The sequence below is a fragment of the Athene noctua genome, chromosome 3, assembly GCF_965140245.1.
Source record: "Athene noctua chromosome 3, bAthNoc1.hap1.1, whole genome shotgun sequence".
Taxonomy (NCBI): domain Eukaryota; kingdom Metazoa; phylum Chordata; class Aves; order Strigiformes; family Strigidae; genus Athene; species Athene noctua.
This window is the reverse complement of record NC_134039.1, coordinates 70,669,148-70,694,852: the sequence shown is the minus strand read 5'-3', so window position 1 is coordinate 70,694,852 and position 25,705 is coordinate 70,669,148. Positions and strand designations below refer to the sequence as shown.

At 39.6% G+C, this 25,705-nt stretch overlaps 1 protein-coding gene across 5 annotated transcripts in view; it reads left to right on the top strand.

The window, feature by feature from the left end:
- The window catches only part of TBC1D22A (TBC1 domain family member 22A), a 212,827-nt gene that overhangs the window by 112,098 nt on the left and 75,024 nt on the right, over nucleotides 1-25,705 (top strand). For all 5 annotated transcript variants that reach the window (XM_074903258.1, XM_074903257.1, XM_074903254.1 and 2 more), the window contains one exon: nucleotides 8,359-8,486. In XM_074903258.1, coding sequence (XP_074759359.1) covers nucleotides 8,359-8,486 — 128 coding nt within the window. The remainder of the gene's footprint in view (nucleotides 1-8,358; nucleotides 8,487-25,705) is intronic.

The following is a 25,705-nucleotide window of genomic DNA, read 5'->3' as shown; positions in this document are numbered from 1 at the left end:
GCAAACACATCCCTTGTGAATGAATTTGAGATTAAACCATGTGATTTTCTTTTTTAAAATTCATCCTTTCAAAAGTCAATGGCAAAACTTATATGTCTAGTAAAAGGTAAATATTTACACAGTAGCGTATGGGAGAAATCTGATCAACCATGAGGTAATGAAATGCCAGACATTGTAATATTTTGACTGTCACAGGAAGTGTTAAAAATTTAAATATGGATTTGCTATAACCTAACTTATGAAGATTCATTATCACCATTAACTGTCAAATTGAGTGAGTTAAGTCATAAATAATAATTTCTTACTATATTTGACCTAATATGGGATCAGAGGTGTCTGGAATTTAAATTTAACTGATTACATTTTTCATAACTGCTTGCTAAGGAAAAGAACAAATTCCATCAAATTTATATCAGATTCTGCAGCTGAAAACTTGCTGGATTTTTGTCTTTCTTACCATTGGAGAGAAGCGAGGAGGAGAAATTTGTATCACACCGGTCTGTTAATCAGCTTTTTAAAAGATGTCTGGGAAGATGTTGTTGTATATGATAGCCAGATTTAATTGAGGAAAAAAATGAATAGTGACTAAAGACCTTTAGTATCTCTGAAGGAATTCTTAGTTATGCATAGTAGTTCTGCCTCTGCTAAGTGCCTCTGTAAGTTTAATACCCACCAAAATTTTTTGTTTGTTTAAAAGACTATTTGTCATTGTTAGATACATGTTTTTGTACAGGGAACCTTCCAAAAGAGTTATTAGAGAGTTGAAAGAAAGGCTCCTATGTTAATTCTGCAAGAAACTTTGAAAGGGGCACCATAACACCCATTCAGACAATGGTTCTTCTGGGTGTTATGGTGCCTCTGTTATTATCTTTAAGTTTATAGAAGATTATTTTTATTCATTTATTTGCAATGTCAGTTGTTTTTAAAAATAGCAATGTAACTAATTAAAAAACATAGAGAATTTGACAGTGAAGATTCTCATCTGTGGTAGATGTGGAAATGTTTTCTGTAATGTGTCAGTGCCTCATGCTGTTTGCTTTCCTTGGCTTGTCTTCCATTATATTAATCTCTGAATGACTAGTCTATAATGTTTGCCTTTATTGATATGGTCCAGAAAGAAGAAAATCCTAGACTGCTGCTGAAATGTTCTCTACCTAGACTTTAGTAAAGCCTTTGACACTGTTTCCCACAGCATTCTCCCGGCGAAACTGGCTGCTCTTGGCTTGGATGAGCATACCCTTTGCTGGGTAAAAAAACTGGCTGGATGGCCGGGGCCAAAGAGTGGTGGTGAACGAAGTCATATACAGTTGGTGACTGGTCACGAGTGGTGTCCCTCAGGGCTCAGTTTTGGGGCCACTCCTGTTTAACATCTTTATTGACGATCTAGAGGAGGGGATCAAGTGCACCCTCAGTCAGTTTGCAGCTGACACCAAGGTGGGTGGGAGTGTTGATCTGCTCGAGGGTAGGGAGGCTCTGCAGAGAGACTTGGACAGGCTGGAGCCATGGGCTGAGGCCAACTGGGGGAGTTTCCATAAGGGCAAATGCCGGGGGCTGCCCTTGGGCCACAACAACCCCCAGCAGCGCTACAGGCCTGGGGAGGAGTGGCTGGAGAGCTGCCAGTCAGAGAGGGACCTGGGGGTGCTGATTGACAGCCGGCTGCACAGGAGCCAGCAGTGTGCCCAGGTGGCCAAGAAAGCCAATGGCATCCTGGCTTGTGTCAGCAATAGCGTGGCCAGCAGGACTAGGGAAGTGATTGCCCCTGTACTCGGCACTGGTGAGGCCACACCTTGAATACTGTGTTCAGTTTTGGGCCCTTCACTACAAGAAGGACACTGAGGTGCTGGAGCATGTCCACATAAGAGCAGTGAAGCTGGTGGAGGGTCTAGAGCACAAGTCTTATGAGGAGCAGCTGAGGGAACTGGGGTTGTTTAGCTGGAGAAAGGAGGTTAAGGAGAGACCTTATGGTTCTCTACAGCTGCCTGAAAGGAGGTTGTAGCGAGCTGGGTGTTGGTCTTTTTTCCCAAGTAACAAGGAATAGGACAAGAGGAAATGGCCTGAAGTTGCGCCAAGGGAGGTTTAGATTGGATATGAGGAAAAATTTCTCACCGAAAGGGTTATCAAGCCTTGGAACAGGTTGTCCTGGGAAGTGGTTGAGTCGCCATCCCTGCAGGTATTTGAAAGCTGTGTAGGCACGGTGCTTAGGGACATGGTTTAGTGGTGGACTTGGCAGTGTTAGGTTTAAAGTCAGACTCAATGATCTTAAAGGTCTTTTGCAACCAAAGTGAGTCTGTGGTTCTATGGAGAATAGAAGTGCTAGCATATTTCTGAAGTGTCAGAGTATTTCTTCAGCATGTTTTCAGATATTGACGAGCAATTCACAAACTTTACTCTGTGTTTAAATGGCAGTGTCAATGAGCATCTGTGGCAAAAGTATATTCTTTATTTTAGTGTTCATTTTGGATTGGTACCAGAGGAGTTATTGTTGTAGCTTATGCACACTTTTCAAGAATTGTGTGGATCTTCAAAGAGAAATACATACTTTTCTTCCTTTCGTTGAACTAAAAGACCTGTTTATCAAAGATTCTTCACTTGACTGCATTTCAGATAATTTTTAACAATTAGTAGAGCTTTTATATTTACAATGGAATATGTATAATATATTGATAACATGAAGTTGAAAATAAAGTTTCCAGGGTATGAAATATGAGTAAAAAATGAACTTGAAATAATTTTTAGAAATGTCAAAACTACCTCTAAAGTAAAACATCAGAAAAGATTGCAAGAGTTGACAGAAGTCTTTAAGTAAAGGTCAACACCAAAAGGCTAATATTCTGAAGTAATTAATTATAGATGGATGTGGTGACATCATACTACACCACTGTAATTGTCAATTCACACATAATTTTACTATTATTTTGTGGTTCCTCTTTGCTTACATGTAAATTTGGCTATGCACTCAGTATCCCCCAGTCAGGACAGTCATTAAGTCATGCTTTAGTACAGGTTATTTCTGTTCTTAATTGTGGCTTTAGTTTGTTATTCTGTAGTCACATACAAGTTTAATTTTTAAATCTGTAAAACAGCATGAGAAGCTGACATTAACAGTAAATATTTTATGTGTGTAAGTTCTTCTGCCACAAGAAGCATCTGTTGAAGCTGGCTAAATGTGATCATTCAAACGACTATATGCCATAAGTGCATTAAAATTATAAATAGTTATAAATGTGCAAAGTACGTATTTTTGATGGGATGCTACTTTGGAATGCATCTCTATAATGTATTTTACTCTTTAATCAGAAGACTTGCTTCACCAAAACTTTTATATATAGATTTATTGAAAGTATTGGGAAACTTATTAAATATCATTATTATTTCTTTTGAATTTTGATGAAAGAACTATCTTTTTTTTTAAACTGTAAAATAATTTTACTATCAGAAACTGCAGTAGCAGTATTTTTTATAAAATAGTTGAAGTCTGAAAACTGACAGTAATTATATATCTTGCTTGTTCATTGCACACACGTACTTATTTTCATTGAAACGGAAAATTTAAATTTAGATTATGACTGTCCAAATTACTTTTATCAGCAGAATAGCCTCTACTCACGATTTCTTACAAAGTAGGAAGAATTAGCTTTTTTACTCAAAGCGTCTTCTATTCCAGTCTTGCATCAATTTTATATAATGCACAGAGTTTAGTACTCTTATTTTTCAACTTGTTTAGACTAGAAAGCAACTTTCAAGAAATTCATTATACCTATTAACAACTGTAGTTAAAATATCACAACTGACACAATTTATTGTTCTTCATTACTTCCTTTCAATGGCTGCAAGCAACCAAATTCTGTTTCTGCTGTGTGAAGAACAAAAATGTTTACAAGGTAGTAACTTTAGTTAGAAATAAAACTGACTTTTTTGCATCCTGCTTGATGTAGTGGATTATCTGATTATAGTCTGCAATATAGGTATCTAAGAGAGAAATTTAAAATATAATTTTAACATAGATACTAGTATCTCACTTTATTATATTTAACTTGCAGCTAAAATTGCCTAGAGCGAAGGCAGACACAGAGTTAATTCTGTATTTGTTCTGAATAACTGACCTAATAACGGTGCATTGGGTGAAGAACTGGCTGAAGGGCAGAGCTCAAAGGGTTGCAGTAAATGTGGCTGGATCTGGCTGGAGACTCGTCACCAGCAGTGTCCTTCAAGGTTCAATTCTAGGGGTGGTTCTGTTCAGTATTTTTATCAGTGATCTGGATGCAGGAGTTTAATGCACCATCGGCAAGTCTGCTCATAATCGCAGACTTGGGAGGTGCTGTTGACTGTCTTGAGGGACAAGTGGCTTTGCAGGTGGATCTAGATAGATGGGAGCATTGGATAGTGATCAATGATTTATTTAACAGTTGAAAATTTGACAAGTACAAATGCAAGATTCTGCACCTAGGATGGAGTTAATACTGGGACAATATATATTTGGAGATGAGTGTCTGGAGAAGTGCCCTGCAGAAAGGGCTCTGGGAGTGCTGGTCGACATCAGGCTCAACATGAGTCAGCAGTGTGTCCTGGCAGCCAAGAGGGCAAACTGCATCCTGGGGTGCATCACACACACCATAACCCGCTGGTCAAAAGACGTGGTTACCCCGCTGTATTCAGCATTGGTGTGACTTCACCTGGAGTACTGTGGGCAGTTCAGGGCCCCACAATCTGAAGAAGGATGTGAATGTCCTTGAAGGTGTCCAGAGGAGGGCAGCAAAGCTGGTGAAATTGCTGGAAGGAATGTCCTGTGAGGAGTGGCTAAGGACTTTGGGCTTGTCTAGTTTGGAGAAAAGGGTGGCTGGGGGGTGACCTCATTGCTCTCTACAGCTTCTGAGGGGCGGGGGGGAAGAGGAGAGGGAGGTGCTGATCTCTTCTTGCTGGTATCCCGTGAGAAGACACATAGGAATGGCTCAAAGCTGCACCAGGGGAAGTTTAGACTGGACATTAGGAAGAAGCATGTCTTTATCAAAAGGGTGGTCAAACACTGCAACAGGCTTCTTAGAGAGGTGGCTGATGCCTCATGGCTGTCAGTGCTTGAGGCATTTGGACAATGCCCGCAAGAACATACTTTAACTTTTGGTGAGCCCTGAATTGGTCAGGCAGTTGGACTAGGTAATTGTTGTAGGTCCCTTCCCACTGAAATTTCCTTTCTCTTCTCTTCTCTTCTCTTCTCTTCTCTTCTCTTCTCTTCTCTTCTCTTCTCTTCTCTTCTCTTCTCTTCTCTTCTCTTCTCTTCTCTTCTCTTCTCCCTTCTCCCTTCTCCCTTCTCCCTTCTCCCTTCTCCCTTCTCCCTTCTCCCTTCTCCCTTCTCCCTTCTCCCTTCTCCCTTCTCCCTTCTCCCTTCTCCCTTCTCCCTTCTCCCTTCTCCCTTCTCCCTTCTCCCTTCTCCCTTCTCCCTTCTCCCTTCTCCCTTCTCCCTTCTCCCTTCTCCCTTCTCCCTTCTCCCTTCTCCCTTCTCCCTTCTCCTCTCTTCTCCTCTCCTCTCCCCTCTCCTTTCCTCTCCTTTCCTCTCCCCTCTCCCCTCTCCCCTCTCCCCTCTCCCCTCTCCCCTCTCCCCTCTCCCCTCTCCCCTCTCCCCTCTCCCCTCTCCCCTCTCCCCTCTCCCCTCTCCCCTCTCCCCTCTCCCCTCTCCCCTCTCCCCTCTCCTCTCCTCTCCTCTCCTCTCCTCTCCTCTCCTCTCCTCTCCTCTCCTCTCCCTCTCCCTCTCCCTCTCCCTCTCCCTCTCCCTCTCCCTCTCCCTCTCCCTCTCCCTCTCCCTCTCCCTCTCCCTCTCCCTCTCCCTCTCCTCCTTTCCTATTCTAATTTCTATTCAACTGTTTAAAAATTAGAGGCATGCAAGACCTCTGTGTGAAAAATCAAAATACAGAGGCTTCTGGAGCTTATACCATCTTCAAAACATAGACTTTTACATATAAACTGCCCTGTTTAATTTTTAAGCCTAGTTCTCTAAGGTTGCAGAACATATATGGTTACCACATCAGTCTTCTCCTTCCAGTAACTTTTCAAGCTGACGACTTGCTTCATCAGCATTTTACAGAGAGAGAAAAGTGTCCACTGTGCAGAATTCCATGACTTTTATAAAGCTCATTTGTTGGTTATTTATAAATAAATAAATAAAATTTATGAGCAGTGCTGCTGAGGAAGGGCTGCAGAGCAAGCCCCACAGTTAGCTGTTCTGTTTGGATTACTGGTTAGATACTCATTGCACTTGCATAGGTTGCTCACTTTATGCAGAGCTCAGAACTAGCCTTGATATTGACTGTTGTCTTTCTCCCAGCTGGGGCAGCTGATGAGTTTTGCAGTATGCCTGGGAAAGAAGGGTATGAAGGTGATAGGAAGCTATTAGGTTTTTAGAGGAAGGAAGATTAGTCACAGGGTCTTGATACTGGAAGGCTGAGGCTATTTATGAATAGTGGAAAATCTATCACAAAGTTCTCATGTAATTTTAGAGATATTGACAATATGTAGGCACAATATGCAGTGGTAATGCTGTAGTACTTTTCCTGTACCCATAGTGACAGAGGAGAGGGATTATTCAGGACTTGATGAGATTCCTTAAAAGAGCACAAGATCATTATCTCTCCACCCTCATTCTCTACCTTTTCACATCCCATAGTAGCCGTTCAGTCTATTGTATAGTAGAAGTATCTAATTAGGTGGTTAGTGTTACACATAAAAATGAAATGGATCATTTAAAGATTCACACATCTTTATATATAGCTACAACTTTAAAAAGTTCCCAGGAGAGGTAACAGATAGTTTTAAGATGTGCATACAGTTTTATATACTTGTCTGTATTTATATTACAGAAGAATATGACTTTAGGAACATAGATAACAGTTCTACTGAAGAGTGCTTCAACCACAGATAAGAGGCTGAGAACTGCCATGGAGAAATACCAGTGTTTTATATATTTCCTTGGGTATTCATATTTAGACGCCACTGGAGACAGGATGTTGTGATAGGTGTTGTGACTGGGCTTATTTTTAAAAAAGCTCACTGTTGATTGTTTTCAGAATCTCAAAAAATTTCTACTACAGGCTTCCATATTGAAACAACTGTATCATATTGGCTGACGCTTTCATATAGCCAGAAAATATATCTTTAGAAAAAAAGGAGTTTAATAACTTTGGTCTATATTATATTTCAGTATAATTTAACTTCTGTTACCTTAATCTTTAGATAATGTTTCCTGTAACAGAGCTATCATACTCTTGGGATTCTTTTTTTGTTTGTTTGTTTTTTTATTTAGTATTTTAGTGCCTTTTTAGATCTTTCTGTGAAATGTGAACTTTGTAAGATCAGTATGTACTCATTGTTTTAGCTGATAATACATTTCTGTGAATGTGGATGAAGGAAGATCTGGGTAGCAAAATCTCCCAAGAATGTATTTGTATAAAGAAAGACAGTAGGAATGTCATATTTAGGCTTTAACAAAGACTTCTTGACATACGCTTATCCAAAATAAGACAGTATTTCTGCAGTATTTGTCATTTATACCATGCCAGTGTCATACTTGAGCCTGTTAGCCGAAACCTATTAACAGAATGTCTGTGATCCTTTTTGGAGGAAATTCTGCTAAATATATAAAAGCCATGTAGTACATTAGTTCTATTAGCTTTAGCAATAGCCTATGCAAGTGATTATCACAGCTTTCAAATAATAAATGTGCTACAATAAACACAGTGTGTATGAGTACTGCTTTAGAAACCATTGATTTGTACTGGTTTTTATTTGTATTTATTATACTAAAAAATTATTTAAGCTGCAATTTACTTAAATTTGCTAGCTGTATTTTCTACACATTTGTTTCACTTTCTTCAGTCTTAAGTGAATGCAACCTTTACATGTACTTCCTTATCTTTCTTTGCCTTGTTAATTTAATGTTGTCTTATTTTTATTACCAACGCTTTATTTTTGGAAGCCATTATGTTATTTGCAAACCTTGTTTCTTGTAGTCTTGCCCCAAATAATTTGTAGACTAAGAAATTAGTGAGGATATATGTATCTAATCATTTCACTTTATAACTTTGTATATTTTTTGTGGTATATTGTAAAGCTCTGACCTTAATCTTTTCTTAATTTGGCACAACTGAGAGCAGTTGTTTAAGCTATTTAGAGGCAGAAAAATAAATCCAGTGTAATGTTTAACTAGCAATTTCTATTTCAGAGTTTTTCATTCAGTTGTAAGAGTTTGTATGCACCACCACATTTTATTTGCTTGCAATCAGAGGAGTATTTTATTTTTTTAGATAGTGCATTTGATACTTAAGAACTTCAGAAAAGTTGCAGTAAAATGTCTATTTATTCTGTTTTCAGAACAAGTTCATAGGCACTTGGATCAGCACGAGGTGAAATACTTGCAATTTGCTTTCCGTTGGATGAATAACTTGCTGATGAGAGAAGTCCCTTTACGGTGTACCATCAGGTTATGGGACACATACCAAGTAAGTACTTCTTTTAAACCTTCATCACTCTGATACTGTGTTTTGGACATGCCAGTATGTTTCTGTGTGTTTTTTCTTGAACCTTTTTTAGTGTCATCTGAGAATCATTATACTAAGAGAAAAAGCCTTCTGTGATCATGACCACTTAGAAACATTTAATGTCTTCGGTCTTCTTGCCCTTCAAAACCAAGCACTTGATGTCATGACAGTTTATAGTACTAAAATGAACACTCACTGAAAGCATGGGCTAATGTCAATATTCCTTTCTGTCTCATCAGAGAAGCAAAACATTGAATTGTGCTTAATCAATGCCCTCCATCGATTCTGAGCTCCAGGCTTCTTACTGCCCATCTGCTTAACTATTCAATACTAGCTTCCAGTCTCCGGTTCTTGGCATTCATCCTTCTGTCATGTCTTCTGTCTTATGGTTTGTCCAGACAAAACTCCTTATGTTAGTGACCTCTAATTGAGGAATTTTTTTTCTTGCCTGACTGTTAAGTGAAGGAATTGATCTCAGAACAAAACTGTTTACCCATTCTTAATTCCGTTACTTGATGTTCCAGTTACTTCTGGCTGCGATTTTTGACTACATATTTAAACAATATATCCTTATTTGTGGTTGAAGTTAATGAAAAAAAAGAAAAAGGAAAAAAAGGAAAAATATTTTAAATTCCACAAGAATTTTCAACTGAATTAGTTTAGTAAATATGAAAATAACTCATAATTTGTCTCATAAAGAGATGTAACATCTTTAAATATCAGTGTCTTTACATCTACTTGTTATGTTTCATACACTTTAATGACAGAATGTCCACTTAGATCATCTATCCAAACCTCTAACAGAGGATTAAGAATTGCTTGCTGTTCATTTAATGAGTCCAGTAAGTTGTTTCAGTGAACTGTGTTTTGTAGAATGGTATCCAAATCTGATAACGAAATATTAAGAAATGAGGGCTCTATTACTTCTACTGTTAATCTGTCCTAAGAAGTGGTATCCTTGCAGGGTTTATTTGGTTATTCATCTTCAACAAATTTCTGAATTGAAATTGTCTGTTGCTTCCATCTTGGGATCCTTTTACCTCCTATGTCTCACTATAACATTTGTTATTAAATTTAATATCTGTTTTTACCTGGTATTTTCTTCAGTGGAAATTATTCTTTGTAAGATCCTTCTGATAAACTGAAAGCCTGAGGTATTGAAATATTTTGCTGCAGCTTATTTCTCTCATTTTGAATACTCTTTGCGCTAATACTGCATCGTTTCTAATTCCTGAAGCAGTTTTTACCATGCTAACTCTAGCACTGCATTTGGTACTTGATCATTAGTCTCATCAGTGTGCTAAAACGCTCTTCCTTAATCCAGCCAGCCACCCATATGTGCCCCAGAAATAGATGTTTTTGCCAATATTTCCCTTTGAGCTCATCTGTGAGATATGATTCTACGATAATGTAGAGAAATTTATTTTGAAGGCCAAGCATGTGGTTACTTTCTCAAACTATTGCCATGCTGAAAGGAACCCTTTTCTCATTGCTAGTCCGTAAGCATCTCTCAAGTTACACTTCAGTGTAACTGGTTTTTAGCAAATTCTCCTATATTACAGTAATTCTCTATTGTATTTAAAAGCTTAATATTTATGTATTTACATGGTATTTTCAAATGTATCTTTAAAATGTTTTTTTATACCTAAATGAGATTCTTATACATAGAGTGAGATTATTTTTGTATATTAAACATGCTTAAGGAGTGATTCTCTATTTTGATTCAGCAGGTGCAGCAGATCTGTACTGTTTTCTAGTTTCATTATTTAGCAGACTGTTCTCTATGCATTTCTTGGTGAACAGTGTATTTAAAGCATACCTTAATCTGGACAATCACCTATACTACCAATCCTTTTTCTGAAACAACCTTGATCGATTCCACAAGTTGCTTATCAGATTTCAGTTGTGCTTATACCAAACTTGTTATCAACCTATAATATGGATCTTACCAGCCTGATAATGTAGATAATAAATGCAGTGAACCTACAAGAGATGGTAAAGTTTGTGCAAAGTTTTTCTAAAGTGTTAAGCAATAACATTATAGATTTTTACACAAATAACTTGTCACTAAGTCATTCTGTTGAATATGATTTTTAACTTAATCATTTACAGCTGTATTAGCAGTGCTGCTTTCCAAATGGAAAACACTTTAGAGTTGATATTTGTTCAGTTAGTTTTATCTTCTGATTCATATATTTTTAACTGTAAAGCCTGCTATAGGCTGAAATGTCATTTAGAGAGACTTTGGTAAAGAGGTTTTTCAGAGGTTCTAGCTGTGGATGGACTTGTGATATTGGATTTGAAGGAGATGTAAGATTAGTAAAGGCAGAAATATAATACGTGATCTTATTTTTGAGAGAAATTTAGAGTCCAGATACAGATGGAAGGACTGTAGGTAGTAATCCTACTAATCTAAGGCCTTGTATAGATGCTTTTCTCACTGTACTTGAAGGCTGATTATGCTGTTAATCAGGCTTGCTTTTGCTACCTCCTGCCTCCTAAAGCAGGAAAGTAAGAAAACATGAGGTTTCTACTTAAGATTTCCACACCTATGCCTGCTGCTATTTTAGTGGCTACTCAGGATGTACGTGTACTGACTCCCCTGCCCCCCGCCTTCAATACTTTCAAACTACCGTAAACAGAAATACCTTTAACTGCAATGTAAGTTCAAAGAGAAGGTGAACTAATCATGTTGCAATGTAATATTAGCCACAGGAGGGACCACAGGCATCCCCGCACTGCTGATGTGAGCCTTTTGCTCAGACTCTGCCTACATTACAGCTCTTGGAAAGGGATGGGGCATCTTGCAAGGCACTGTTTACAGGCAGCTGTAGTCCCAGTGGTGGCGTGATTCTGGAACAGCAAAGGAGTTGTGCCAGAGAAGGGTCAGGCTAGGTGGCACAGTCAGGTTCCTTCATGTGGAAGGAATGGGAAGACAGCCGGGACAGTAGGATTCCTTCATGTCTGCACCAGGGATGTGTTCTGACTCTCATGTTTCCTGCAGAAATCCAGGATGATGGTGGATGTCTTCCCTCCCCTCCCAAGGATTAGAGATCAGTGGCCTCTTTTGAAAGAGAGGATCCTGATGATGATGTTTTCACATAAAAAAGCGTTTCATCTCCTTTGTCGTCCTCTCTCCCCATCAAAGCCTTGTCTTGCTGAGCTACATGTTTTCCTCTGTTTGCAGTGGAAAGATAAATATTGTGCTGTCTCCATCTTAAATTCCAGATTGCTCATTCTCAGAGCAGGTCCTGTTTTGTCATAAACTGCAACAGGGGGTTTTCAGAGGAATGATAGCACACTTAAATAGTCTGCTGTTATATATTTCCTAGTGTGATAGATAACTTGTCTGGAGTTGTTAGAACCTGATTTTGTCTCTCAGATTTTCTTGCAGTTCTTCCATTGACTTCAGTGAGAATAGGATTGGACACTTAAATGATGTCCACCTCTGTTTCCGTATGTACAATAGCAGAGGTACTCTGGCAGGTACCATATTTTCTGTCTAGTTTAATTTAGGATTCATCAGTCATTTGTTAGGCTCTGTGAAGTAAATCATTGATCATAATCCAAAATACCTGTCCTTGAACTAGTTAGAGTTGAGGAGAAGAGAAATTTAGAAAGGTTTCCAAGTCCTCACTTCAGTAAATACTCTGGTATTCTGTAACTGAATCTATTGAAATCCACTAAAATACGTCACTGTCTTCTGGAGGAGAACTTTGTAAAGAAGAAAAATTAAAGACCTTATGCATCATGCTTACAAAGTATATGTTGTGAGAGCTTCTAGCATAAATACTTAGTTTTGTTTATTCTTTAACCTGAATTGCATTTTAATAAGAGTGAATTATTTCACTTTTTCATTTGATTCGGGCTTTATTGTTATTGTTTGTTTGTTTTTTTTTTTTTAAGATGAATGCTGTAAATACCTTGTAAATTCTTTTAAAATAGAAATTACTTGTCATGTTATGCCCAAGACACTCAAATTTTAAATCTGTAAAACTGATTAATATGAATGTTCAGAGATTTTGTCGTGTGAAAGATTCCACAAACCAAAATAGTGTAACATAAAATCTCAGTTTTTTTCTTTTTATTATCTCTTACCTTTTTATTTTACATTTTGTCATCTTTTTTGGCATAAAAGATTGGTAAAATGAGATAGCGTGATGGCTGAATTATTCAGGATATATGTGTGTTTAACATATTTCTGTGGACTTATGAAATGCAAGTCAGTTTTATATTTGTTCCTTGCCAGAGGGGTGTTTTGACACTAACTTGAAGATTGCTTTGTGTATTTGAAACTGACTTCTGTTGGCTTCTGACTTAAAAGATTTATTATATTAAAAATGGTGGGGTTTGTCTCCTTGCTCAGCACCTGTACTGTTCTTCTCTAGATAAATATTTTAAATGTTTACCATCAAAACTGCAGAAAGTATCCTTGCTTCAGCTTAACACATTTTATTGAAGTTTGCAGCAAATTTTTCTTTTGGTTTATTTTATTTCTTAAAATGTTTGCTGTCGTTGAGACACTTTTAAGATCCACTATATTTGTGTAGCTGCATATATCTCTGCAGTGGGAAAGGAAGCCATGCCATTGCAATGCCATTACAGTGATGGCCTCCATTCTAAGTTCTTCATCCTTGACTAGAAATGACAATACAAGTCTTCAACATCAATGGTTGTATACCAATCTTAAAGCAGAACAGTGTTTAATTTGAGCTATCAGTATTTTTAAACCTCTCAAATATTGAAGTCAGAAGTACATTTGATTTCTGGGCAGTTTGGAGCTGGAAGAAAGTCTTTAAGAATCCCATCAAATCATCTTGATACAAGATAACATGGTGTTATACTGATTGCTGTTTCAAATAGGATAAGAATTTTCATTGGCATATAAGTACTTTATTTATTTTTTCATCTAGAATGGAGCACATGTATTTTTCATTACAGTGTTTTACTTCTGATCTGATGTTCTTACATAAATTACCTTTTTGTGCTGTCTTTTGTGCAGTGATTTCTCTGTGTAAGTATCTCTGTAGTAGTACATAATTTGTAGAAGAGACACTTGACACAAGTTCCATAGCTAAAAACTTGTTCAGAAAACAAACAAAAAAAGAAAATGAAAAAAAGTGTGTCAGCAATGTATGTTAGTTTTCAATTTTAAATACATGGTGGCAAGTGCCTTGTGAATGTTTAGAGTTCAGGTGTAAAGCTTAATATTTTCTCCTGCCAGGAAGCCTTTTTGTTAAGTACCTCTTAGCTGACTGCTGTATTGCCAGCTCACCAGTAGGCTGACGTAGTTAAAATGAGTCACACACTCAGACTGGATACACCGCAAAGAGGCAGGTGAGATAGGTACAGTTTACAGTGCCATGGTGTCCTACTTTACAGCTTGACCCTATTCTTGTGTGAGGAAACCTTTAGTGTTACCAAGGTAACACTATTTTAAGACTTTCCATGGAAAATAAATGCAAATTAAAGCATATAATCTACCATACAGAGTGCAAAACAGTTACAAAGATTTACAAAATGTATAGGAAAAATCAAGTAACAAAACTGACATAATTTGACAATACTGGTGAGTTGATTTCCTGTCTCACTGCTGAAAATAGTTCTTTTTCCTAGTTCCTGTTAACCCCTGCTTCTTGGCAGTATCTGTTAGTTTGATGCAGATAAGCCCAGTGAGGGGGCTGATGAGTACCACAGCCAGAGCAAGGGAGAGAGGATGAGAGACTAGAGCTGTGATTTGAACCCTGGTGTTAAATCAGAATGATTGATTGTCTTTTTCTAGTTTATTTGTTTTCTTTTTATGAGAAGATTTTCTTTCTTGGTAAATAGCACGTTTCTCAGGTTGCATCTGTTAGACAGACTTCAATAGAGAGCACCCATTGCTGGTGGAACCTACTGGCCTTGTCTCTCTTACTGAAGCCCTTCAGGTGGGTCCAGAAAAATGTTTTTCTTTCTCCTTGAATTTTAATATTTCTTCTTAATCCAGGAGACTTCCTTTTCTCAAAATAAACATTTTTTCGTTTTTCTGGAAAATGTAAATGTGTCTTCATTAGACCAAGTATTATTACATGTACTTGACCAGTGATTTATATCCTTTCTTTCAAGGAGGGTTGAAGTTTTTTTCCCTCTTTCTGACTTAGTGTTAATTTTTTTTGACATGTGTTTCATGTTGGACCTCATATACTCTGTTGACCGATATGGTAACAGACATCTTTGTTTTACATTTATTTGTTGATATCATTTATTTAGCTTATTATTGGCTTTCAATCAAGAGGATTTTGTTTAAAAAAAGTCATCTAATGTATATTTCAATAAGAAAAATGTAATTTTCCAGAAGTGCTGAGGACTCAAGAATCTTTTTGAAGCTCATGAAGAACTGCAGAAGCACAGGTTTTGTCTTTAATTCAAATGGAGAAGTAGAGGTCTAACTATAGGGACGTATTATGATAAAAGTTTGGTTATGGAAATTGTAACACCATCACCTCCCACCAGAAAAAAAAGAGTGAGAGAGAGAAAAGACGAGGAAAATGGGTTACATGTAATAATGTTATTTGTCTGGCCATCAGTCACTGAAATTTAAGAAATGTTCAAAAATGCAGCTGTAGTTTTTTTCTGTGTTTCCATTTTTTACCTGGACTCAATCAGAGATTTTGATTCCCTGAATAAGAGAATGATTTAAATCTGTTTTTCAGTAGTGTTGTCTTGTGATTTGTATTTATTAAAAAAAAAAATAAAAATCAATTAAAGTTGAAACAGGAGTGCATTTCTCAACAGACACTGGAAAATCTATGCAAGAAAGATATTATTACTACTCTGGTCTCAATCAAAGCCTTAAGCCACCTGAGTCAAAAGACTCAAAATACATCTACTGAAAGTAGATTTAATTTTTCATGGCCAAGAATATTTTTATGGCAATTCTAACATCTCTTTTCCATATTGATTTCATGATATTAAGTAGACTATTTTTCTCATTCTTTTCTTCAGCATAAACGTAAGACCTCTCACTGTCCCAATGGTCTGGTCTTTTTTTATACGAAGCATGGTTTGGACTATAAATATCCTTGAACCAGATTAGGTTAAGTGGACAACAACAAACATTTAGAGTGAGAGCGAAAGCGTGGGGAAGGTATATACCCTCCCATCTTCTACTACTCAGAAGCTTTATTATATCTCTGTTATAAATGTTTTCTAAATGCCCATTGAATATTATTAGGTATGTATCTAATTGTTTTAAAAAACAATTTTTACAACATCCCATGACAGTGATTTTTTTTCGATTTCTTTATGAAGTGTGAAAAAAAAAAATATCCTCCTTTGATTTAACAAAAGATTTTTTTGAATTCACTTCCACTTATTTCTTTGATTATGAGAATGGAGTCAAATCATTCTTTATTCACTTTTTCCCCATCACCTGTTTCAAAACTGTTTTCTGTCTCTGTATGCAATCACTCCTTTTCCAGCAGAAAAATATCTGTACTTACAGAAGCCATTTCATACACTTTTTGTGCTTCTCTTTCTTCTCTGTGGTCTTTATAGTTTTACTATAAATTTTATTTCTGTCATATACTAAATGAAAACTTCAAGAGATGAGCACACCATAGATTCATAGAGGATATTAAGTTGTTTTCTATTTCTTTCTTTATTTCTGTATTTATAGTCTCTCATGCCTTTTCTCCTGTTGAATATGAGTGCTTTCAGGTAACTGTTCACAGTTAGTCCAGTTTGTCTGTCTTAGTGGTTAATGTCAAGGACAACATCAGGTGTGTGTATGCTTTGTAGTGTTTTACCCTCTGTGTGTGTATGCAGACTGAATTTCATTTGCCATTTTATTATTCAGTGACACGACAGATTTCTGCAATTTGATGCAGACAGCTTTATTTTTTACCACTAAAACCTATCCTGAAAAATTTTACATCTCTAGCAAACTCTTATTTTTCAAGACCACTTAGTAATTTAGTGAGCAACACAGATACTCTTCCAATTTTTTTTGTCCTTTTAATGCATGAACACTTTCTTTCTTGTTTGACAACAACTTAATTTTACAGTCTTGCGTAGCGACCTTGTTAGAAGTGTGTGGACATCTGAATATTTAATATCCAATTACTAACACATGGGTAGGATCATGTCTTCAAGCTTTCTAGGCATTTGTCAATTTGATTGAAACTGGCCAGCAGGTCAACTGTTTCTGAAGTAGGGGAGACAAACGTAGTCATATATTACCTTTCCTGTCCACACATAAAATGCAAATGTGAAAGTTCATTTTTCTTAGGAAAGGTAATAATACTCTGTGACTTGATAGCTATTCTTCTTCTTGTCCACCTGCCATATACCGTCAGAGAAACCAGCTCCTGGATTAAAAAGCATCAGCAGCCTCTGGAGCCTGTACTCAGGTCATGCCTTTCCCTTTGATTCTTCCAGCTCTTGTTTTGTCATGGGGATTTTTTTATTTTTTTATTTTTTAGCTTCCTACCTGAGAGCTGGAATTCACTGACCTGCTGTCTACTGAACCCAGCCTTGATCTCACCCACTTGCACTACAATTTAAGACCACCTTTAGGCATTGTTTTATTTGAAAGTAAACCTAAAAGTATGATTTAAATGAAATATAGTTCTTGGGCACCATAGGAAAATGGGAACATGAGACAAGGACTTTTACTTGCAAGGCTGGCAATGTAAACATGTACCTGTTTAAACAAAACATCCTTATTTTGTCTCTGCATTTCTCTGGAAGTTTCCAAATCCTTTTGTGTTCAGCACATCAGTATTTTCCCTTATGTCTCTAGACTCCTGATACAGAAAGCTTCTCTTCAACTTGAGCAATTGAAAAGTTTTTATACTTTTTGAACCTTTGTCAGGCAACTGACTGCCATCACCTTCCACCACATGGATGATTATCTTCTGATATAACTTTGTTGCCAAGGCAACCTCCCATTGACAATAGTTCCGCTCATTAGGACTTTATTGTGGCAGGCAATTACATTTCAGTGGTATAGCACTGAAGTCAGTGACCTCTTATTGTTTATCTTGTACTAACTGCAATCTGAATTAATACAAAACTCAAAGAAGAGAAGGTAAGAATGTTAGTCAAAAAAAGAACCAGACTATCTTGAACTGTATATGTAACTATGTACAGTCTTTAATGTGAATAAGGATTATGTGCACAATGGAGAAGAACCAAGTTTCTTTAACAATAATTCAGCATTTCAATGTGACCTTAAAATACACTCGTTCACATTTATATAAGCTCTCAGGCTTTCTCCTAGAAAAGAAGAAAGCCAAATGCTATTTCTAGAATTATGATGATGTGTATATGCGTTTGGTACTCTTTTGTTGTACAGCCAGGTCTAGTTTGTTAGTTTGCAGTTTCTTACTGAGAGACAGGGTTCTCCAATTCCCAGTGAAAGCAGACTAAGCAGGTGCTGATTTTGAGCAAATGTGCACACACAGATCCAAAACTGTGATCTGCAGTTACATATCCTCACCTTCCCCCACCCTGTCATGTATGTTTTCCCTCGACAAAGATTTTTAAAAAAGTTAACTTTATTCCTCCATCAAATAAAAACAGCTTTATATCTGTGCCAGCTCTTCTCATAATTGGGATTTTAGTCATATCACTTAATACATCTAATCTGTTTAACCCTGTCTTTCTTTTCACATTCTGTCCTGGCCTTGCGGGAAGAATCAATCTTGGCACTTTCTGTATCTCTGTTCAAATTCTGTGGTATAGCAGAGCAGGCTGGGGACCATGAGAGATGTGTATCGACGCAGAGAGAGCTGCCATGCAAACATGCAGTGGTCCAGGTCCCATGCTGCAAGGAGTGCCTGAGCCTGTCAATCCTGCTGGAGGGCAGCAGTGACAACACCTGTGTGCGCTGTGATCAGCTGGATGACCTGCTCAGCCTGGTGGCTAAACTCAAAGGAGAGGTTGAAAGATTAAGAAGTATTAGGGAGTGCAAAAGGGAAATTGGTTGGTGGAGTAGCACCTTAGCACCCCTGAAGCAAAAGGAGCAAATGGAGGCTCCAAGCGAGGCAGGCGATCCCTCACCCTCTTGCTACCAGGCAGAAGGAGGGGACCTAAGAGATGGGGGAGGCTGGAAATAGGTCCCTGCTCAGGGAGGCAGGAAAATCCTTTTCCAACCTCCCTCACCTTCCATGGTGCCCCTTAACAACAGATATGGGGCCATGGAACTTGTGAATGAAGCAGAGAAGGATGAAGAAAATGAGCCAAATAAGGAGGAAGATGAAGGACCACCAAGGCTGGGTCGTCCTAGAGGAGGTATTAAAACCAATTCTAAAAACAACCCCAGGAGGGTCATTCTAGTGGGTGACTCCATTCTGAGGGGTGTCGAAGGCCCAATGCGCAGACCAGACCTGCTTCATAGGGAAGTCTGCTGCCTTCCTGGGGCCCAGGTCAAGGACCTCACAGTAAAACTCCCAACTCTAGTGAGACCCAAGGACTACTACCCTCTCTTGGTTTTTCAGGTGGGTAACGATGATATTACCAGGAGAAGTCCAAAATCAATATAGAGAGATATCAGGGCCTTGGGGAAACTAGTTAAGGGGTTGGGAGCACAAATTGTGTTCTCCTCCATCCCTTCAGTTGTGAAGATGGATGAAGAAGATTACAGGAGAACTCGAGAGATGAACTTGTGGCTCCGAGACTGATGTTACTGCTAGGGCTTTGGATTTTTCAATCACGGGTTAGTGTACAGGATGCCAGAATTTTGGCAACAGATGGGATGCACCTGTCCAGGAGGGGGAAAAGGATCTTGGGGCAGGAGTTAGCTGGGCTCATTGAGAGAGCTTTAAACAAGATTTGAAGGGGGAAGGGGACAAAACTAGAACTCCCAGGCATAAGCCACAGATTTGTGGGAAGATTGCCACAGTTTGTGGGCTGTTGTGCCAGTAGTGACCCTCACTCTGCCATCTCGGTGGAGGCAAGGGATGGAGACATGCATCACAACAAAGATGCAAGGGATATGGATCAGTAACTGTGGTAACACCTGTGAAAAGTCAGGCTGCAATTAGGATCTCTAAATCTGAAAAGGTTCTGGGGACATCAGCCCACCTGAAGTGCATCTATACCAATGCACAAACAAGAAGAGCTTGAAGCCATGATGCAACAGGAAAATTATGATGTAGTGGCTATAACAGAAACGTGGTGGGATGTCTCCCATGACTGGAGTGTGCCAACTGATGGCTACAAGCTCTTTAGGAGGAATAGACAAGGAAGGAGAGGCGTTGAGGTGGTGCTGTATGTAAGGGACTGTTATGATTGCTTCCAGCACAAGTGTAGTGAAGACAGGGTGGAGTGTCTTTGTGTTAGAATCAGGGGGAAGGCCGACAGGGCAGATGTTGTAGTAGGAGTCTATTATAGGCCACCCAACCAGGACAGAGAGGTGGATGAAATATTCTATAGGCACTTAGGAGAAATCTCACAATTGCCTGCCTTTGTTCTTGTGGGATACTTTAACTTCCCAGGCATCTGCTGGAAATACAACACAGCAGAGCGGGACCAGTCCCAGAGATTCCTGGAATGTGTGGGAGATAACTTCCTGACACAGCTGGTGAGTGAACCGACCAGAGAAGGGGTCCTGCTGGATCTCCTCTTTGTGAACAGAGAAGGGCTGGTGGATGATGTGGTGGTTGGAGGCCGACTAGGGCACAGCAATCATGATTAGAGTTCTCTATTCTGAGAGAGGCCAGGAGAGGGGGCAGCAGAACTGACATCCTGGACTTCCAAAGGGCTGACTTTGACTTGTTCAGGCAGCTGCTTGACAGAATCCCTTGGGAGACAGTCCTGAAGGGTACAGGGGTCCAGGAAGGCTGGACACTCTTTAAGAAGGAAGTGTTAATGGCACAGGAGCAGGCTGTCCCCAGGTGCTGTAAGAAAAGCAGGTGCCAGAGAAGGCCACCCTGGCTAAACAGGGAGCTTTGGCTGCAACTCAGGGAGACAAGGAGGGTTTGCGGCCTTTGGAAGAAGGGGTTAACCACTCACAGTGATTACAAAGATGCTGTGAGGCTCTGTGGCGTGGAAATCAGGAGGTCTAAAGCCCAGCTGGAAATTAATCTGGCTTTGGCACTCAAGGATAAAAAGAAATGTTTCTTTAAGTATGTGAGCAGCAAAAGAAAGACCAGGCAGAGTTTTCATCCCCTGCTAGATGCAGGAGGAAACGTGGTAACAAGTGATGAGGAAAAGGCTGAGGTGCTCAATGCCTTCTTTGCCTCAGTCTTTAACAACAAGACTAGTTGTACTGAGGGAATCCAGCCTTCTCAGCCAGAAGACAGAGGCTGGGAGAACAACCTCCCTGCAGTCCAGGAGGAGACAGTCAGTGACCTGCTGCATCACACAGACACACACAAGTCTATGGGACCGGATGGGATACACCCGAGGGTGCTGAAGGAGCTGGCTGGGGTGCTCGCCAAGCCGCTTTCCATCATTTACCAGCAGTCCTGGCTGACCAGGGAGGTCCTGACAGATTGGAAGCTGGTCAATGTGACGTCCATCGATAAGAAGGGTTGGAAGGATGATCCAGGAAATTACAGGCCTGTCAGCTTGACTTCAGTGCCTGGGAAGCTGATGGAGCAGCTCATCCTGAGTACCATCACACAACACATGTGGGACAAACAGATGCTCAGGCCCAGTCAGCATGGGTTTATGAAAGGCAGGTCCTGCCTGACAAACCTGATCTCCTTCTACAACAGGGTGACCTGCTGATTGGATGAGGGAAAGGCTGTGAATGTTGTCTACCTTGACTTCAGTAAGGTCTTTGACACTGTTTCCCGCAGCATTCTCCTGGCGAAACTGGCTGCTTGTGGCTTGGATGGGCACACACTTCACTGGGTAAAAAACTGTCTGGATGGCCGGGCCCAAAGAGTTGTGGTGAATGGAGTTAAATCCAGCTGGCAGCCGGTCACGAGTGGTGTCCCTCAGGGCTCGGTTTTGGGGCCACTCCTGTTTAACATCTTTATTGATGATCTAGACGAGGGGATTGAGTGCACCCTCGTCAGTTTGCAGATGACACCCAGTTGGGCGGGAGTGTTGGTCTGCTCGAAGGTAGGGAGGCTCTGCAGAGAGACCTGGACAGGCTGGAGCCATGGGCTGAGGCCAACTGGGGGAGTTTCCATAAGGCCAAATGCCGGGGGCTGCCCTTGGGCCACAACAACCCCCAGCAGTGCTACAGGCCTGGGGAGGAGTGGCTGGAGAGCTGCCAGTCAGAGAGGGACCTGGGGGTGTTGATTGACAGCTGGCTGCACAGGAGCCAGCAGTGTGCCCAGGTGGCCAAGAAGGCCAATGGCATCCTGGCTTGTGTCAGCAATAGCGTGGCCAGCAGGGACAGGGAAGGGATCTGAGCCCTGTACTCGGCACTGGTGAGGCCGCCCCTCAATTCCTGTGTTCAGTTTTGGGCCCCTCACTACAAAAATGACATTGAATGACTCGAGCGTGTCCAGAGAAGGGCAACGGAGCTGGTGCAGGGTCTGGAGCACAGGTCGTAGGAGGAGCGGCTGAGGGAACTGGGGGGGTTTAGTCTGGAGAAGAGGAGGCTGAGGGGAGACCTCATTGCCCTCTACAGCTACCTGAAAGGAGGGTGCAGAGAGATGGGGATGAGTCTCTTTAACAAAGTGTCACGTCCTGCTCAGACAAGGGGACAAGTGACTCAGATTCGCACATCTCCAATGGAGCAGACAACAAGTCTCCAAGTCCAAGCATTTATTTATTACCCACAATGTACTAATTTAATACACGATAATTAATTATGTATATAACAAATTATGGCAAGCAATACAATATGCCTCACATTTCTTAATGAAAAAAGGAAAAGAGGGAGATAGAGGGAATGGGGAAATACAGATCATTGGTCTGGGTTCCTGCGCTGATCCCGCCGGCAAAGGTTCCAGGAGGCAGCTGTCTTTTTCACTTGCATCTGTCTTCTTTGCTTCACTGCTCTCTTCAGGGCCCCCCCTTTCTTCCTCCCTTTTGATTTATACCCACTTTCCTTGGGTCCGTTCCCTAGGTCGACCCACATAGGTACATATCCTATGTACAGGGAGGGGTAACGTGTTTCATGGGATGATGTAATTAGCATGATCATGTTAGCCTTCGTTAGCATATTGAGGGGTGTTAACTTTAATTTGCAATTTGTGGATAATGAATCAAAGGTCATTCACTGGACACATGGCCTTTGAAATTTACCCAGGTGCCCCAGAGCAGGGCTGTCCTGTCTCCACAGAGCTCCCTCCTCTAGCTGCATCTTAGGTTATTCGGGCAGCTTTATCAGTTTCAACCTCCACAGAATGCACCCTGTGACTCCTAGTTTTGTCTTGCAAGTGTTTGAGACATTTCTTCGATCATCCTCAACTTTTTCTTTCTCATTCTGTTTTTCTTTAGTTTCTTGCAGGCCTGGTTACTCGTTTCTCACATCCCACCCCATGTCTCAAACACTCCAAGTTCTTCTTTGACTATTGTAATCTCAAAAAGTATAGGGGAAAAGAAGACAGAAGGTGAGAGGGCATATATCTAAGTGCTGCAAGGAATACTATAAAAAGCAAAAATTTGCACAATATCACAATACTAATATTTACAAGCCATGTTCTCCACCCCGTGAGTCCTGAGGATAACAGTGATGTGACCCATGACCCAGGGTTCCATCCATCAAACCAGTCCATCAGTCAAAGAAGTTCTCTGTTCTTGTTGGCATTAAGTAACTAGAGGAAATGGCCTCAAGTTGTGCCAGGGAAGGTTTAGACTGGATATTAGGAAGCATTTCTTTACGGAACAGGTTGTTAGGTGTTGGAATGGGCTGCCCAGGGAGGTGGTGGAGACCCCATCCCTGGAGGTGTTTAAGAGTCAGGTTGACATAACACTTAGGCATATGGTGTAGTTGGGAACAGTCAGTGTTAGGTTAATGTTTGGACAAGGTTATCTTCAAGGTCTTTTCTAACCTAGATGATTCTTTGATTCTGTATCAGGTTACTTCTTGGGAGTCAATGGCTGTATAATGGTGTTTACCTGAACTCCCAAGAAATATGCACTTACACTAGCAATTATAAAATTGACAGTAGCTGCCTGTATGAGTTGCTGTATGACTCCCCATAAACGTTGAAGTTATCATCTCATACAAATGCATGTCTTCGTATGAATTTGCGTATTACTTGTGAGTACATGGGAATTTCTGAGTTTAGAGGTCTGCCAGATCTGGAACTCCCAGGTTCCTAGTCTCTGGTTTCTTACCTGTAGGCAGAGGTGTGGTTCAGTCTGAGATATAAATGTAAAAATACATGTGTCTTACTGGAAGTTTGTGGGTGTGTTGCTGTGTCAGGTATCTAAGCTTCCATGATAGCTGATGGAGACCTAGTAAATGAACTCAGAGGAGCTTAGAGAAAGAGATTAAGTATGGTTTAGAGTTGCTGGACAGCTGAATCCCTTCTTAGGCTCCGTTGAACATACTGACTAATTCTTCGTTACCTGTGTAGGTTAAGTACAGAGTATGCTTGTAGACACTTAAATTTAGAAATCATAATCTCAGAATGGATGCACTCTGAATTTCTGCAAAAAGTGAGTTAAAATTCCTCTCATTCCTGATCCACTGGATCAACTGTTTTTAATGTAAATAAGTGTGGATTGCAAATATGTTTGAGTATTGCCAATTTTTGCCCATTTTTCTTTAGTAGCTTTCACCGACATCAGGGAGGTTTCATTGTTGAAAATAAAAGAAGGAAAAAGATGTGTAGCCATGCTGTTTTATGAGGAAGGTATCTAGACATCCAGAAATCATACATAATCAAAACGCAGTGGTCTGTATAGATAAGCCTGTAGGTTTTTCTAGGTTCAAGTTCTTAAGGCAGCTTCCAGCACTGTTGAAATAGATGGTAATTTTTCTGTGGCTAAATGGAAGTTGATTGTGAATGTAGAGACGATGAGATGAAGTATTTTCTCTTATGCTTAACTTAGAGAATGTGAGTAATCCCATTGACTTCAATAGAAAAACTCGGGAATTTAATTAATTAAGCAGGCACCCTAAAAGTGCTTTATTGATCAGGATCTTGATGCGTGACTATAGCATGATAATAGTATTTTAGATACAGTCTAGAAAATAATTAATTTTGTTTCTTAGCTACTCTGTAATAGTCTTTCTAGAAGGCTTTATTAAAATTTATATTGTTCTTAAAGGCCAAACAATGAAAGAGAATCATGTTTCTATACAAGAAGAGAGAAAGGAAAATTGTGTGTCTCACATCGATATGCTCTTTAGTTTTGTGCATCTTGTAGTTTCTGTACAAATCAGACTTTCATGACACTTCCCTGTGATTTCAAAGGTAGTTTTAAAATTAGTATCTCTAGTCCCCATATATTTCCTTAGTCTCTGATTTACATTTATATTTGTAAAACTTCTCAGCAGAGCCCAATGAGAGGAGAAGAGGTAATGGGCAAATTTGAAACACATGGAATTCTATCTGAACACAAGAAAATACTTTTGTTCTGTAAAGGTCATCAAACACTGGCATAGGTTGCCTAATTTATGGGGTTTTCATCCTTGGAGATATTCAGAAACCCGCTGGTCCTAGACAACCCAGTCTAGGTGACCCTGCTTTAGCAGGGTGAATAGACTGGATGATCTTGGATGATCTCAAGAGGTCCTTTCCAATTTAAATGATTCTGTGATTTATATTAGGCATAATTTAAATTAGTATGCATTAAGAGTAGCTGTTGACATGTGTTTTGCCTATAAAGACTGGGAAGTGAGGAACTGAAAATTTATCACATATTTTTCAAAAAGGAGTTTTCTTGCAAGTGATGGGAAGATGTGTGTCCACATTTTCTACTTGAGACATCTAAATGAAGCAACCACTAACAGATATTTCTGCTTTGCTTCCACATATGCTGTTGTCCATTATGACAACCTTCCTTACACTGATCTCATGCTTTCCTGTCCCACAATGAGCTGAATCATCTAGAATGGCAAAGGTGAATATCCTTCTGAAGAGTGAGCTGTCAGATATTTCCTGGCATGCTGAGCTGTCCATCTTCACTGTGATTTCACTGTTGCTTTGAGATTATATAACTTTTCTCTGTTGGGTAAGTTTTCACCTAGATGAATTTAATGATCTGGCTCCATAAATGGCTACATTATGCTTTATGTTGACATAAATGACATTGCATAAATATGTGCAAGGCAGTGA